General features: G+C 46.5%; 1 protein-coding gene across 1 annotated transcript in view; it reads left to right on the top strand.

The window, feature by feature from the left end:
• The window catches only part of LOC146822855 (uncharacterized), a 54812-nt gene that overhangs the window by 12411 nt on the left and 26479 nt on the right, over positions 1-15922 (top strand). Inside the window, exon 3 of the mRNA XM_085606319.1 lies at positions 961-1109. Coding sequence (XP_085462445.1) covers positions 961-1109 — 149 coding nt within the window. The remainder of the gene's footprint in view (positions 1-960; positions 1110-15922) is intronic.

Below are 15922 nucleotides of genomic sequence, written 5' to 3' on the forward strand. Positions count from 1 at the left end.
ATGAATTACACATGAGCTCCTTCCACTAAGTGCTTAAATGTGTCGCCTTGTTGCTTATTATGAGATGACTGTAATATAGCCTTATAGCCTGCCGTAGCGGGCTATACCGGCTGTTAAAGGCCCGCTACAGCGTTAAAGGCCCGAGCCGAAGGCGAGGGACTTTAAAAAAGCAGAGGGATATTAAAAACCGGTATAGCCCTGCTACGAAGGGCTATAAGGCTATTAGAACATTCTGCCACTAGAGGGCAGAATGTTCTAACAAAACAAAGCCTTCAGGTAGCGAGAGGGGATTGAAATCCCTTCAGGCTCCCTGAAGTCTTTGTTCACAGCCAGAGCTGTGAACAAAGACACATTGGAATGTTGGTGCTCTGGGCTTATACCAGCCATTATAAGCCCGGAGCACTCCATTGTTTTCAATGGAGCTCCCAACATTCCAATGTTCTAAGACATTTTGTGTTTCAATAAAAACATGCATTGGCATAGCCAATAGGTCTCGAATTTTGGACCTTATAAGTGTTTAGCCATGCAACAGTTGCATAACTAAATACTTATAAGGTCCCAAAAGCGAGACCTATTGGCTATGCCAAGCAGCCGCAAAAGTGATCGCGATCGGGATCAAACTTCAAAGCGGCCGTGCGGCCGTGAAAGTGAAAGTAATCGCGGTAAAGCGCGCGCGCCCGCGCACATATACTGTATCTCTAGGCTGGCCTGGTAGCACTTTTTGGAGCCCTCTCAATAAGTCTTGCCAGACCAGCGCATGCGCTGGGTCAGGTGAGACCTAAAAAGGAGAGGACTCAGTGCATCGTTTATTAGGGGCTCCCTAGGTACTGGTGCAGTAGGTTATTTCAACTAGGCGTTGGATCTCCAGAGATTCATGCAAACAAGAATGAATACATAGGAAAAAATGACCCTTTTTTTCGTAATGTTATTCATACTTTTAAGATCTTAATTATTTTGTAGGTCCATAATGGAATCGCAGTTTATGCTACATGGACAACTTTAGCCACACTTTTGAACTTTTCCGTTGTGTTAACGTACAGTGGAGATGTGGCCAACGCGACTTCGACTACGGTGGCATTAGCAATTTTATCCTTCGAGGTTGTTTTATGGTATGTGAAGTCAATATATTTAATAAAAATATACAGCTTTCATTTGATCATTACACTCTTCAAATTAAGGAAACATTTCCTGTGGCAGAAATTGCACTTGTGTTTCCTAATGCTTTGAGGGATTTTTTAGTAACCCAGAGGCTCTGTGACAAGCTGCTTTCTCCATCAACTGTTGTTTTATTTAAATATATTAGGCCATGTAAAAAGTTGATAATCTACCACTGTATGGTTAGCCCTACAGTTGGAGTAGATTTCTGACTTTCAGGGGATTAAGAAGAATCCTAGGCTTGTTAGTATAAATGTCTGTCAGTTGATTTCCAAGCATTAATCTAATTTTTCCGAATTAATTCATGCTTATTTCCCACAAGTCTGAAAATTTGAGAGAGCAAATTATTCGGTAATGTAGCTTTAAAGAAATCTATAGCAGGGAGAGTATTTTCTTCTCTGTAAGTTTTCTGTGAAATATGTGTGTGTTACTTGTTGGAGTGGACTTCAATTCTGGCAGCTACTAAAAGGCATAAGGGTCCCTGATGAATCTGCTTCCCTGTTACCTTGGGAACATGCAGTGGTGTGTTCGCACATACCGGGGCTTATTTACAAGTCACTTTTAATATGGGAAAAAGTGATGTACTGGCGGCACAAGGGGTTTGTAAAAAGGCCCCAGAGTTTATGTGGAGCGATGCTGCTGCCTCCAAGCAGAAGAAGGAATTTCTGGGTCTTTTCCCCACGACAACTCCTTTAAAAGGAAATTAGAAAGTACTTTTTATGAGTTTTATCGTGTCAGTAGTTATCGTGTCAGTAGAAACAAAGAATCAGCCAACAGGGTGGCTTCAAACATCTGCAAAGAAATAGACAGACAATAGTTTACTCTCTCAAACTCACTCTGTATGTTGAACATATAGCGTTATATGGTTCATTACATTTAAAATGATCGTTTATTTAACAGACAATACAAATAAGTGTTTTTGGAACTTAATTGTTAATTGCTTCTTCCTAACTTAGTTGCACTCCTGTTATCAACCTTAGAAGAATGAAACATTGGTGAAAAACCTATGTTAATGTTTATCCTTGAGGCTTACAGGCTGCTGTTTGTAGCTAACACATAACCCTCCGAGCTATTTTACCAGGATTATGATTGGGTTACACATAATAGCTATCAGCAGGCACATAATTCATCCACACAATTTCATGTTGCAAATCTCTTAACATATATTACACAAAGTCTCTTTTAGGCCAACAGAGCCAGATCAATTTTCTGCACACAAGTTTTCTCGGAGGCAGACTTAGTAAAAAATAATGCACATAATTGCTGGCCATTGGTGTGCTGATGTTGACTTCAGACCTGTCAACTCACACAGTGCCACCGTGTGTCACTTTTACATGATTTCGGCTCCTTTCACTCGGTCACCTAGTGAGGACAATGCGAGTTGGAATGCTCTTATAGGGAGTGTTTCCAACTCACATTGTGTTCAAGGCTGAGCTGATGTCCATTAAGATTTTACAACCTTCCCAAGACGTCAGTGTCGGCCTTTGAAACTTCAGATTTTTATCTTAGGATGGTCACTCTAACTCACGGGCAGTGCCCAAAGCCCCGTTCCCTGCCTTGAAAGCCACACCCCCTCAGAAGCACTTTCAGATCTTCTAAGGTAGTGGATTTAAGGTCTTGCCCCGTCCTGGTGTCCTCATCGCACACGGTGGGTTGTTGCACACTGGCAGGTCTGTGGCTCTCTTCCTTCTGACTCTGCTCTCTCTTGACTCGGTGACCTATTCTTAGGACACCCCCGCGCCGCACGGCCACCAGCTGTAGCGTGTGCTCCCCGCCTGCCGCTGCCCTCAGCCTCGCTGAGCCTGCCTGCTGACCACGCCCCCCGCCGTCACTCGGTGTGGGCTCCTGCGCTAACTGTGTTTCCATTACTTATTTGTTGTCTTGTAGCCTCTTTTAGGCATTGTACCCCCTTTTTTCTTTCTGTACCTGTGTGCCCCCCTGTGCTGTGACCCCGTTGTCGCCCCTGTGCCCACCCGCCCCGCTCCCCGCCTCCCGCCTCCATGAGCACGGACACGCCCCCTTTTTCTTCTGTGCCCTCCCCGCTCCCGCCTCCCAGCTGCTCCTCCCTCCCTCGCACTTCGCCATAAATGGCGACCGTGCGCAAGCGCAGCGTTGACGCGCAGCGGGCGCGCCAAAGGCAAGCCCGTCTGCGCCCATCCGCGCCTGGCCCGCGCCCAGCGCCCGGACCCCTGGCCACCGCAGACACCAGCCCACCCGCCGGACCTACGCCGCCACCGACCTCTACGCACTCAACGTCGGTCGAATCCCCGGATGCTACCGAGCCACCCCGAGACGCACCCACGGACCCTTCAGCTGCCACTCCTGCAAGTTCTCCTGCATCCGGTCCTGCACTGCACCCGCACCCACCAAGCCGAGCACCAGCAGCAACCACCTGAAGTGCATCCTGCTCAACACCCGCTTCATCCACAGACACGCCGTAGAGCTCTGGAATCTGCTCGACACAACATCACCGGACGTCGCCTTCCTCACGGAAACATGGATGAACGCCTCCTCAGCCCCCGACATCGCCATCGCCATCCCGGACGGATACAAGATTACCCAGAGGGACCGCGGCAACCAGACCGGAGGTGGCATTGCCATCATCCACAGGAACACCATCCACATCACGACCAACACCGACAACAGCCCCACCCTTGCAACCTCCGAACACCTGCACTTCCAGATCCACACCGACCCCAAGACTACCCTCAGAGGCACCCTCATCTACAGACCCCCGGGACCTCGCTCACAATTCAGCGAAGACATCGCCGACTTCATCAGCCCGCACGCCCTCCCCTCCGCTGACTACATCCTCCTCGGGGACCTCAACTTCCACATGGAGAATAACAACGACTGCAACACCACCACCCTGCTGGACAACCTCGCCAACCTCGGTCTCAAGCAGCTGGTGACCACCCCCACCCACTGCGCCGGACACACACTCGACCCCGTCTTCTCATCCAGCAAGGACATCGCCTTCAGCCACGCCACCGGACTCCACTGGACGGACCACAGCTGCGTCCACTTCAGCTTCAAAAAGAACACGATCCACCACTACCAGCAACAGGTTGCACGCAGAAGCTGGAACAGGATCACAGCCGACCAGCTCGCCGCATCCCTGAGCCAGGACCCCCCGCCAGCTCAGCGATCCCCAGCCAAGCCGCCAACAACCTCACGAAGTGGATCAGCAACTGCGCAGACGACCTCGCCCCCCTGAGGACCGCGCCTAGCAGACCCGGCAGTAAGAAAGCACCATGGTTCACCGACGAACTCAAAAGCTCCAAGAAGAACTGCCGAGCCCTCGAGAGAGCCTGGCGCATAGACCCAACACCAGACAACATGACCACCCTCAAGCTTGCCACTCAAAAACACTACCAACTGATCCACACCACCAAGAAAACCGCATTCAAGGATCGACTGGACAACAACGCACACAACAGCAAGGAACTCTTCAACATTGTCAAAGAGCTCTCCAACCCCAGTGCCGGAAACAACGACATCACCCCATCACAAGACCTCTGCAACTCCCTTGCCTCCTACTTCCACAACAAGATCGCAGATATACACAACAGCTTCAGCACACAGCCAACGCACCCCACGACCGCACCTGCACCCCCCGCCACCACCCTCCGCGCCTGGACCCCGATCAACACCGAAGAAACCCGTCGCACGATGAACTCCATCCACTCCGGTTCTCCAACCGACCCCTGCCCGCACCACGTCTTCAACAAAGCCGACGCTGTCATCGCACCCCACCTGCGGGAAATCATCAACACCTCCTTCGACACCGCCACCTTCCCGGAGAGCTGGAAGCACGCCGAACTCAGCGCTCTTCTGAAGAAACCTTCAGCGGACCCCACCGAACTCAAAAACTACCGCCCCATCTCGCTCCTCCCGTTCCCGGCCAAAGTCATCGAGGAGACCGTCAACAAGCAGCTGGCCGCCTTCCTCGAGACGAACGGATCCCTCGACCACTCACAGTCTGGCTTCCGGGCCAACCACAGCACCGAGACCGCCCTCATCGCCGCCACTGATGACATCCGAACCCTGCTCGACAACGGGGAAACAGCGGCCCTCATCCTCCTGGACCTCTCCGCGGCTTTCGACACTGTCTGCCACCGCACCCTAGTGCAGCGCCTCTGCAACGTCGGAATCCAGGAGAAGGCACTAGAATGGATCATCTCCTTCCTCGCCAGTAGAACACAGAGAGTCCGCCTCCCCCCGTTCAGATCAGAAGCCACCGAAGTCATCTGCGGCGTTCCTCAAGGCTCCTCGCTCAGCCCCACCCTCTTCAATGTCTACATGAGCCACCTCGCGGCCATCGCACGCCAACACAACCTCAACATCATCTCTTACGCCGACGACACCCAGCTGATCCTCTCCCTCACCAATGACCCCACCACCGCCAGAGCCAACCTACAAGATGGGATGAAAGACGTAGCCAAGTGGATGATGAACAGCCGCCTGAAGCTGAACTCGGACAATACGGAGGTCCTCATCCTGGGATCATCACCCTCCGCCTGGGACGACTCCTGGTGGCCCCCTGCCCTGGGCAGCGCACCCAAACCGACAGACCATGCACGCAACCTGGGCTTCATCCTTGACTCCTCCCTCTCCATGACCAGACAAGTCAACGCCGTCTCCTCGTCGTGCTTCAACATCCTGCGCATGCTACGTAAGATCTTCCGATGGATCCCCACCGAGACCAGAAAGACGGTTACCCAGGCCCTCGTCACCAGCCGACTGGACTACGGCAGCTCCCTCTACGCCGGAACCACCGCCAAACTCCAGAAGAGACTCCAGCGGATCCAGAATGCCTCAGCAAGACTCATCCTCGACATCCCCCGACACAGCCACATCTCCGGACACCTGAGAGACCTGCACTGGCTCCCGATCAACAAGAGAATCACCTTCCGTCTCCTCACCCACGCACACAAAGCCCTACACAACCAAGGCCCAAGATACCTCAACAGCCGCCTCAACTTCTACACTCCCACACGTCAGCTTCGATCGACCAGCCATGCCCTCGCCGCCGTCCTCCGCATCCGAAGAGTCAACACAGGAGGAAGGGCCTTCTCCTACCTGGCCGCCAAGACCTGGAACTCCCTCCCGACCCACCTCCGCCTGACCCAAGACCACCTCGCCTTCAGGAAGCAACTCAAGACCTGGCTGTTCGAGCAGTAGCAGACCCCCCTCCCCAAGCGCCTTGAGACCCTCCGGGTGAGTAGTGCGCTATATAAATGCCTGATTGATTGATTGATTGATTGACTCTACCCTGCCTGGCTTCACTTGCTATTCAACCCGCCCATTTTCTACATCTGAAAATGGGTTCCCAGACTAATTCCCCGGGGTCAGGCTTGGTTTGGTTATTTCAAGTTTGCAGTCTCTGCCATGGACTGATACCTGCGATAGGGCCATTGCAGTTTTCAGTTCAGTGAGAGACTGGATGATGTTAGGTTTTCTTTTGGGCAGTGTAACAATGGATGTGCATCAATACTAGTCTGTAGTTCACACTACTACAAAATGCAAGGCATTTTTTACATCTGCCAATGCCTCACCAGTGGGGAAACCAGTCGCGGGGCACTCTTTTAATACTGAAAATCTTTCCAAATGAGGAGTAGCAGGATGGCTGAAACACTTCAAAGTGGAATATGGCTTTAGGTTTTCCAAAAGTTATACTTATCCCTATTACTCTCAAAGTACCTGAGTGTTCTTGCTACAATATATCTATATATGGCGAATGTATTTTCCAACAACATTCAATATTGGTTCATTCGTGATTCTCATATAAGCTGAATGATTTATAGAGGAAAGGAGCAGGAATGGACCTAGCTATCAAGTCATGAAAATAGATAAAGAAGGAAAGCATGCGTTTGGGATGTTTACCATGCAGTACAATTTCTCAAGCCCTAACATTCTAGTTAGAAATGTATACTTCTAGCAAGCTGAACCAAATATCCTCAAAATATTACATATTGATTTCTACTCTGAAGGATGCTCTGTACACACTTGTGAAATGTACCAAACCCCCCAGTCCCACTTCTACCCTAGGTTTCCTAATGAGCTTCCATTTCCCAGAAGATCTCTTTTAGCACATATCACTGCTCTCAGCAACCACATTTTATGGTCTTTATCAGACTATGAGCTGACTTGTCACTTCCTAATATAGATATGCATCTAACTTTACTCGCTCACAAAAGTGATTATCATTCTTACATCAGTTCTGTCCACAATGTTTAATTTTTGAAGTTTGACAAACACATGTATATTTTATAAAGCTTTATTTGGTGCATCCAATAGATCATAAGAGACCTTTCACACTTGTGAATTATGCTGCTAAAATGTATCCAGTAATTGAAGCTAATGTTATCTTCAACCCATTTTCTTAAGGATTGGATGCAGGGGGTTCTCGCCTTGGTTGCACGTTCCCTGAACCTGAGGTCAGAGTGAGTGCTCTTGGTAGTCACTTTGCCAGCCAGCCAATGCATTACACAAAGCTAGGGAGTGTTGTCCTTTTTTGTTTTTTTACATTTTTTTATTGTCAAAAAGAAGTGGGAATTCCCCTAAAAAGTTACACATCCAAATATACATAAGAAAGTCTGTAAAGAGAAAACAAACATTTCAATAAGATTATAAGCAAACAAATATCAAAGGAATCACAGAGAACCAACAACTAGAATTCCCCCTCTTATTAGCCATATGATCCTTCCAAACAACCCCATATAGACCTATATTTTAGCAGGACCTGAATACCCCTTGCTTTAGCTAGCGCCTTCTCCTTTCCCCCCGTTTCTTTAACAATTAACCACCATTCCAACACTGTGGGGGTTTGGGAGAGATCCAAACTCTACCTATCGCCAGCCGGGCAGCAACCAACATGACTGCCATTATGGAACTATAACGACCACAATCTTCCTTGTGTCCTAGCATCTTTTTGGCTGTCGTGAATAAGAATTCATGCCCAAGTCTAATTTTAATTGCCACTGATATTTGATCCCAAAAAAGACTTAAAGCAGGACACAAAACAAACATATGAGTAATACCAGCCGCATATAGCCCACATTTGGGGCAATTATCACGCAATCCACCATAAATCCTTCCCAATCCAGCCGCCCCTTGAGACCATCTGACGATCCTCTCCAGGGTGTAATAAAGTAAGCAAAGTGTCTGGAAATGCTGCAATCGTAAGTTCACTGAATGTACAGAAAGGGCAATAGTATTAAGGGCTATCTTCACCTTTTTTGTAGCAATACTTTCCCCCAAGATCTCGCTCGAGCTAGAAGCTATTTTCTCGCAGCCCTCTACTCTATGCTGATGGAGGATTCAATACGCCTTACTAATGGTAGCCTGCCGGTTCTGGGAATACAAACACTCACACATATCAGAACCAGAGACACTCCGAGCAGCTAAGTTTTTAACAAAATAATTCCTAACCTGTATATATTTAAAAAACAACTGTTGAGGAATATCAAAAATTAGTTGAAGATTCACAAATAACTTAATGCCATTACAATCGAGTAATTGCCCAAGACAATGCACACCGTACCTAGCCCATTGACTGGCCGCTGCATCCTGAAATACTCTGGGCAGCATTGGGTTCCCCCAGAGGGGAAGTTTGTCATGTATAAGAGATAAGGAGGATCTGGTTTTAATGCCCTGCCAAATATATACACAGTCTTGAATGGTCTTCAACCGTACACGTTTAAAATAATTAGGCTAATTGATTCAGTACAGAAACATCTGGCTCTCAGAACCAAGAACCAACCAATACCAAAAATCTGTTTGCTCTGGGTTCAGAAGGCTGCGCAAACGGCCAATGAAAGCAGCCCAAAAATAAAGTTTAAAGTCAGGGAGGTCTAAACCGCCCTGATTATATGGGAGCTTCATAGACCCAATGGCACGTCTTGATTTTTTATATCACCAGATGAAACTGCTCAAGGCCCCATCCAGCTTATCAAAAACAAATTGGAAATCCTAAGCGGGATCGACCTAAATAAATACAAGAACTTGGGGAGTATCTTCATCTTTATGACATTGCATCTCCCTAAGATACTTAATGGGAGCTCGTGCCACAACTTCAGTTGCTTAATAACAGCAGCTATTAGAAAATCATAATTTAAAGAGTGAATGAGTTCAATCTTAGGCGAGATTCGTACCCCCCAAGTAGGTAGCGGTCGAAGAAGTCCCTTCCACTGGAAATTCCGGCTGAAAATTAAGAAGAACTTGGGTTTTATCACTATTCAGTTTATAACCTGAAAAAAGGCCAAAACTCATTGCCTCCCTATTAATGCTCTCTATAGCCTCCTTAGGCTCCTCCGTGAAAATAGTTATATCGTCTACATACGCCATGAGTTTCAAGAGGCCCTGTCCAATATTCAAAGGACAAATCGTATTATTGGCCAACAATGCCCTAATAAATTTCTCTATATAAAGAGCGAAAAGAAGGGGAGAAAGGGGACAGCCCTGCCTTGTGCTGCAATGAATAGAAAAAGGAGTAGTTTGAATATTAAAATATCATAGTCTAGCCATAGGGTTGTAATACATAGCACCAACCAGCTTCCGGAATTTTTCCATAACCCCAAATGCTGTGAGTGTTGCCCAGAGATATTCCCAGGCCACCCGGTCAAATACTTTTTCTGCATCCAATAAGACCATGCCCAGGTTGATTTTTAACTTCCCCGCAGCATCAAAAGCCACCACTGCCGTGTTGACATGGGCATTGGTGTCTCTCCCATGAATAAACCCATGCTACTGCAGAGAAACCAGGCTGGCCATCATTGGAGCTAACCGGGTGGCCAATATCTTAGCAAACACCTTAGCATCTGCATTTATTAAAGAGATTGGGCGATACGAAGCCCGTTCCTCTGGGACTTTATCTTTTTTTAGAAAACAAATTATGTTGGCCATATTCCATGAATTTAGTACCCTACCAGTGACCCACACTTGGGCAATTAGATCTCGAAGCACCGGGCCAGGAGGCTCTTACAGCACTTATAAAACTCTGCCGGAAAAGCATTGTTACCAGCCGCCTTCCCTAGAGGGAGCCCCCCAATGGATTTCGCAATTTCCTCCACGGTAATCTCCTGCTCTAAAAAAAAGAGAATCCTCTTCTGTCAACGTCGGTAAATTGCTCGCTTGCAAATAACTCTGCATACCAATCAAATCTTGTGTTGAACCGGGAGAATATAGTTGCTGATAGAAAATGGTAAACTGATCTGCGATCTCCTGGGGGCGCCTGTATACAATTCCACCCTTGCCTTTAATAGCTTTAATCTTAGTTTTAAGACGGCTGTCCATGAGCTGATGTGCTAAGACTTTCCCTATCCTGTCCCCATACTCATATTGCAGTGTCTTTTGCTTGGTAAAACAAGCCGCTACCTTCTCTTTAAGTACCCTATTGATCGCGGCCCTGTGCTCGGGAAGAGATATATACAGAGAGTCTTGATCTACCTTTCACATTCGGACAGCCTCAGCATGTTGAAGCTCGCAAATAACAAGCCTTTGATAAGCTTCCTTAGTTAGTTTCTCCCGCTTTCTATTTTGTTGCCAAACAAACTGTTGAGTGACTCCACGAATAAATGCTTTCATAGCATCCCATACCACAAATGGTGAAGCAGACCCTATATTATCTGTAAGATATTCTGAGATTTTTTGAGAGATAAAAGCCAAATATTCAGAATCCGTAACCAAATACTGTGGAAAAGAAAAGGAACGGTTCGTTTTAGAAATAGAATTGGCCAAAAATAAAAATATTATAGGGTTGTGATCAGATGTGATCCTAGGACAGATCTCCATGTCTGACCCCGCCAGTATGGTATCTGAAACCCAGGCCATATCAATCCTAGAGTACTGCCAATGTGGCATAGAATAGTACGTGTACCCCGGTGCAGTTGGAAATAGAGAATGCCACGCATCTTGCAGCGAGTGCAAACGCCCTAATTCTAAAATGGAAGCCCTCACCTTGGCCATTCTAGGAGTAAGTGGCCGGCTAGTAGAGTCTGTGCCATAGTTAATAACAAAATTAATATCTCCCATTACAACAAGCACACCCTACCATCCCATTAATTCTAGACAAATATCATCAAATAATGTCGGATCGTCAACATTAGGGCCGTATAGAACACAGAACACATATTTCAAAGTGTTAATCTCAATTTGAGCTAGGGCCCACCTCCCTCTTTGGTCCGCTAATACCTTATGGATTTAATTGAGTGTTTTAGACACCAAAATGGCAGTCCCCCTGATTGACACATTTTGTGAAGTACATATTATATGCTGGAAGCCCAATTGATTGAGAAAGCCCCGATCTTTATACGCTAAATGGGTTTCCATTAAAAGTACTATATGGGGTTTATAAGCCCTAAGCTCTTCCCGTACTAATTGTCTTTTAGATCCTTGCCATACCCATTAATATAATTACCAATCATCAAAGCAAAAAGGTAATAATCCCAAAGTTCACACCACCAAAACAAAACCTGTAAACCTTCTTTTTGACTTTTTTTTTCTTTATACCCTTAACCCTCCCAGGAGTGCCCATCTGCAGCCCCCTCAAAAACGACCTACCCCCCCTCCCAGTTTCCTAAAGAAGGAATCACCCTCCCTAAAAAGCTGAAAATGACAGCTAACGTCTCAGCGCACCACAGAGCCAGCCCCGGCTAGCCCCCCACAGCTGCAAGAAAAGAAATGAAATATAACAAGCTAAACCCCAAGCTGCCACAGAGGCTGCAACAAAAGGCCCCAAGGCCAGCCTCTATACTTTTCCAGTCTACGCCTCTCGATCCCCTTTGCAGAAAAAAAAACCAGAACATTGTCTACTTTATCAATTCCTATTGGATCGGTCAGTCCTGCCGAAGGTTCATGTCATTTGCCATTTGCTTAATACTTGCTTAGCCTCGAGGTCCAAAACGAAAAAAATTCTCGCAGCCCTCTACTCTATGCTGATGGAGGATTTAATACGCCTTACTAATGGTAGCCTGCCGGTTCTGGGAATACAAACACTCACACATATCAGAACCAGAGACACTCCGAGCAGCTAAGTTTTTAACAAAATAATTCCTAACCTGTATATATTTAAAAAACAACCGTTGAGGAATATCAAAAATTAGTTGAAGATTCACAAATAACTTAATGCCATTACAATCGAGTAATTGCCCAAGACAATGCACACCGTACCTAGCCCATTGACTGGCCGCTGCATCCTGAAATACTCTGGGCAGCATTGGGTTCCCCCAGAGGGGAAGTTTGTCATGTATAAGAGATAAGGAGGATCTGGTTTTAATGCCCTGCCAAATATATACACAGTCTTGAATGGTCTTAAACCGTACACGTTTAAAATAATTAGGGTAATTGATTCAGTACAGAAACATCTGGCTCTCAGAACCAAGAACCAACCAATACCAAAAATCTGTTTGCTCTGGGTTCAGAAGGCTGCGCAAACGGCCAATGAAAGCAGCCCAAAAATAAAGTTTAAAGTCAGGGAGGTCTAAACCGCCCTGATTATATGGGAGCTTCATAGACCCAATGGCACGTCTTGATTTTTTATAACCCCAGATGAAACTGCTCAAGGCCCCATCCAGCTTATCAAAAACGAATTGGAAATCCTAAGCGGGATCGACCTAAATAAACACAAGAACTTGGGGAGTATCTTCATCTTTATGACATTGCATCTCCCTAAGATACTTAATGGGAGCTCGTGCCACAACTTCAGTTGCTTAATAACAGCAGCTATTAGAAAATCATAATTTAAAGAGTGAATGAGTTCAATCTTAGGCGAGATTCGTACCCCCCAAGTAGGTAGCGGTCGAAGAAGTCCCTTCCACTGGAAATTCTGGCTGAAAATTAAGAAGAACTTGGGTTTTATCACTATTCAGTTTATAACCTGAAAAAAGGCCAAAACTCATTGCCTCCCTATTAATGCTCTCTATAGCCTCCTTAGGCTCCTCCGTGAAAATAGTGATATCGTCTGCATACGCCATGAGTTTCAAGAGGCCCTGTCCAATATTCAAAGGACAAATCGTATTATTGGCCAACAATGCCCTAATAAATTTCTCTATATAAAGAGCGAAAAGAAGGGGAGAAAGGGGACAGCCCTGCCTTGTGCTGCAATGAATAGAAAAAGGAGTAGTTTGAATATTAAAATATCGTAGTCTAGCCATAGGGTTGTAATACATAGCACCAACCAGCTTCCGGAATTTGTCCCTAACCCCAAATGCTGTGAGTGTTGCCCAGAGATATTCCCAGGCCACCCGGTCAAATACTTTTTCTGCATCCAATAAGACCATGCCCAGGTTGATTTTTAACTTCCCCGCAGCATCAAAAGCCGCCACTGCCGTGTTGACATGGGCATTGCTGTCTCTCCCATGAATAAACCCATGCTACTGCAGAGAAACCAGGCTGGCCATCATTGGAGCTAACCGGGTGGCCAATATCTTAGCAAACACCTTAGCATCTGCATTTATTAAAGAGATTGGGCGATACGAAGCCCGTTCCTCTGGGACTTTATCTTTTTTTAGAAAACAAATTATGTTGGCCATATTCCATGAATTTAGTACCCGACCAGTGACCCACACTTGGGCAATTAGATCTCGAGGCACCGGGCCAGGAGGCTCTTACAGCACTTATAAAACTCTGCCGGAAAAGCATTGTTACCAGCCGCCTTCCCTAGAGGGAGCCCCCCAATTGATTTCGCAATTTCCTCCACGGTAATCTCCTGCTCTAATAAAATAGAATCCTCTTCTGTCAACGTCGGTAAATTGCTCGCTTGTAAATAACTCTGCATACCAATCAAATCTTGTGTTGAACCGGGAGAATATAGTTGCTGATAGAAAATGGTAAACTGATCTGCGATCTCCTGGGGGCGCCTGTATACAATTCCACCCTTGCCTTTAATAGCTTTAATCTTAGTTTTAAGACGGCTGTCCATGAGCTGATGTGCTAAGACTTTCCCTATCCTGTCCCCACACTCATATTGCAGTGTCTTTTGCTTGGTAAAACAAGCCGCTACCTTCTCTTTAAGTACCCTATTAATCGCGGCCCTGTGCTCGGGAAGAGATATATACAGAGAGTCTTGATCTACCTTTCACATTCGGACAGCCTCAGCATGTTGAAGCTCGCAAATAACAAGCCTTTGATAAGCTTCCTTAGTTAGTTTCTCCCGCTTTCTATTTTGTTGCCAAACAAAGGGCCTCATGTAGGTAAATAAATTTTACCGGTTCTTAAATACCGAGCCGTACCGAATCGGTAAATTAGAATCGGTAAGTTATATGTAGCAAACAATTCGGTAACAGTTACCGAATCGGTAACATTCGGTAAATACGAATCGGAAAATACCGAATCGTTAAATACCGAGGTGGTATTTACCGAATCGGTAAATACCGAGGTGGTATTTACCGATTCTGAAAATACCGAGGATACTACCACCTTCCCTTCACTAAGTAGCCAATATCAGAATCATGTTATCATAGAAGGCCTCTCAGGCTGGAATAGGGGACCCCATACCTCAAAAATCAGCTCAGTGTAATCACATCACAGGAGCATCAGGAGTCTACTCGCAGGAAGGCTCGTCTTCGGTCTGAACAATAAACATGATGTCTGTGATATGAAAAGCACCAACTATCAGGTATGTGCAGCTGCGCGTGTGTCATGGCTAAATAGTGGGTCGAACAACCTAGAGTGGAAAACATGCATTGTGTAAAAATCCAGACTGTGTGTCACAGCATGTACAGACCAAGGTCGCTGCGCAGAGCTGTGGATGGGAACAACAGAATGCACTCGTCTGAAGGAAGTCTCGAGTCAGCAGTTTATTCAAGACAGACCATGTAAACGCAGTGTCGTGTGCAAAGACAAAAAGATGGCTACATAACATTCAACGTGGTTATGCTAACTGAACAATGTATGTACGTATTCAGGGAGAACTCACTACACGCCCCCTTCAGCGAAGCAATATGTAATAGACAAGAAAAGAGAGAACGCAGAGTTCATTTTCGTCAGAGCAGAACAAGGCGTAACCAATGCAGCGCCAAAGTCTGTAAGTCCAATTAATTGCAGCATGAAATACCTAAAAACACAATGCAAGTATAGTAAAAAACCCAAGCAGACCATCAGGAAGAGTAAAACGACAAATGAAAGAAATGAATGTTGCGCCAGGGTGCTGTCCAGTAGCACAGGCGCAATGGACGACAATCCAGTTAATCCATGAATGTATAGGCAGCATATGTGGCCACGGCTTCCAACAAAAAATCGTTTTCAGGGCCACTAAAAGTCTCAGCCATCCAATTAAGTAAAGAAAAGGAACATACGTGTTCTCCAACCAACGGAGCCTCTAGCACAATCAGAGGGCACCCGGAATGTTCCTCCAAATAGCTCATGGACAAGAAGTCGTAGGCTGCCGCTGAGATGTCCCAATTACCCAGGATACCATGCGCCGCACCACACGCCATGATCCGGACACCAGAACAGGCCAACTCGTGAGACACCAAGGGCCTCATCAGTCGATCGAAATCCGGCACCGGAGACACCAGGTTGGTCAAGCACAAATCCAGAGGCCATTCAAAGGGACAATCCAGGCAGTGCAATACAGGTTGTACGCAGGTGAAGTAGGAATACCTGAAGGATAATCCATAAGCCAGGCTCAAAGTCGCCAATGGCAAAGTACCATAGAAGTCAAGCATCCTATCACGAAGAAGATGCAGACGGGACAGGTGCTCGTGTGGCACAGAAGGAGCAGCCATTCCGGAGTATGAAAAGGAAAAGCAGCACACCTGCCACT

This window comes from Triturus cristatus, chromosome 5_2 (assembly GCF_964204655.1).
Source record: "Triturus cristatus chromosome 5_2, aTriCri1.1, whole genome shotgun sequence".
Taxonomy (NCBI): Eukaryota; Metazoa; Chordata; class Amphibia; order Caudata; family Salamandridae; genus Triturus; species Triturus cristatus.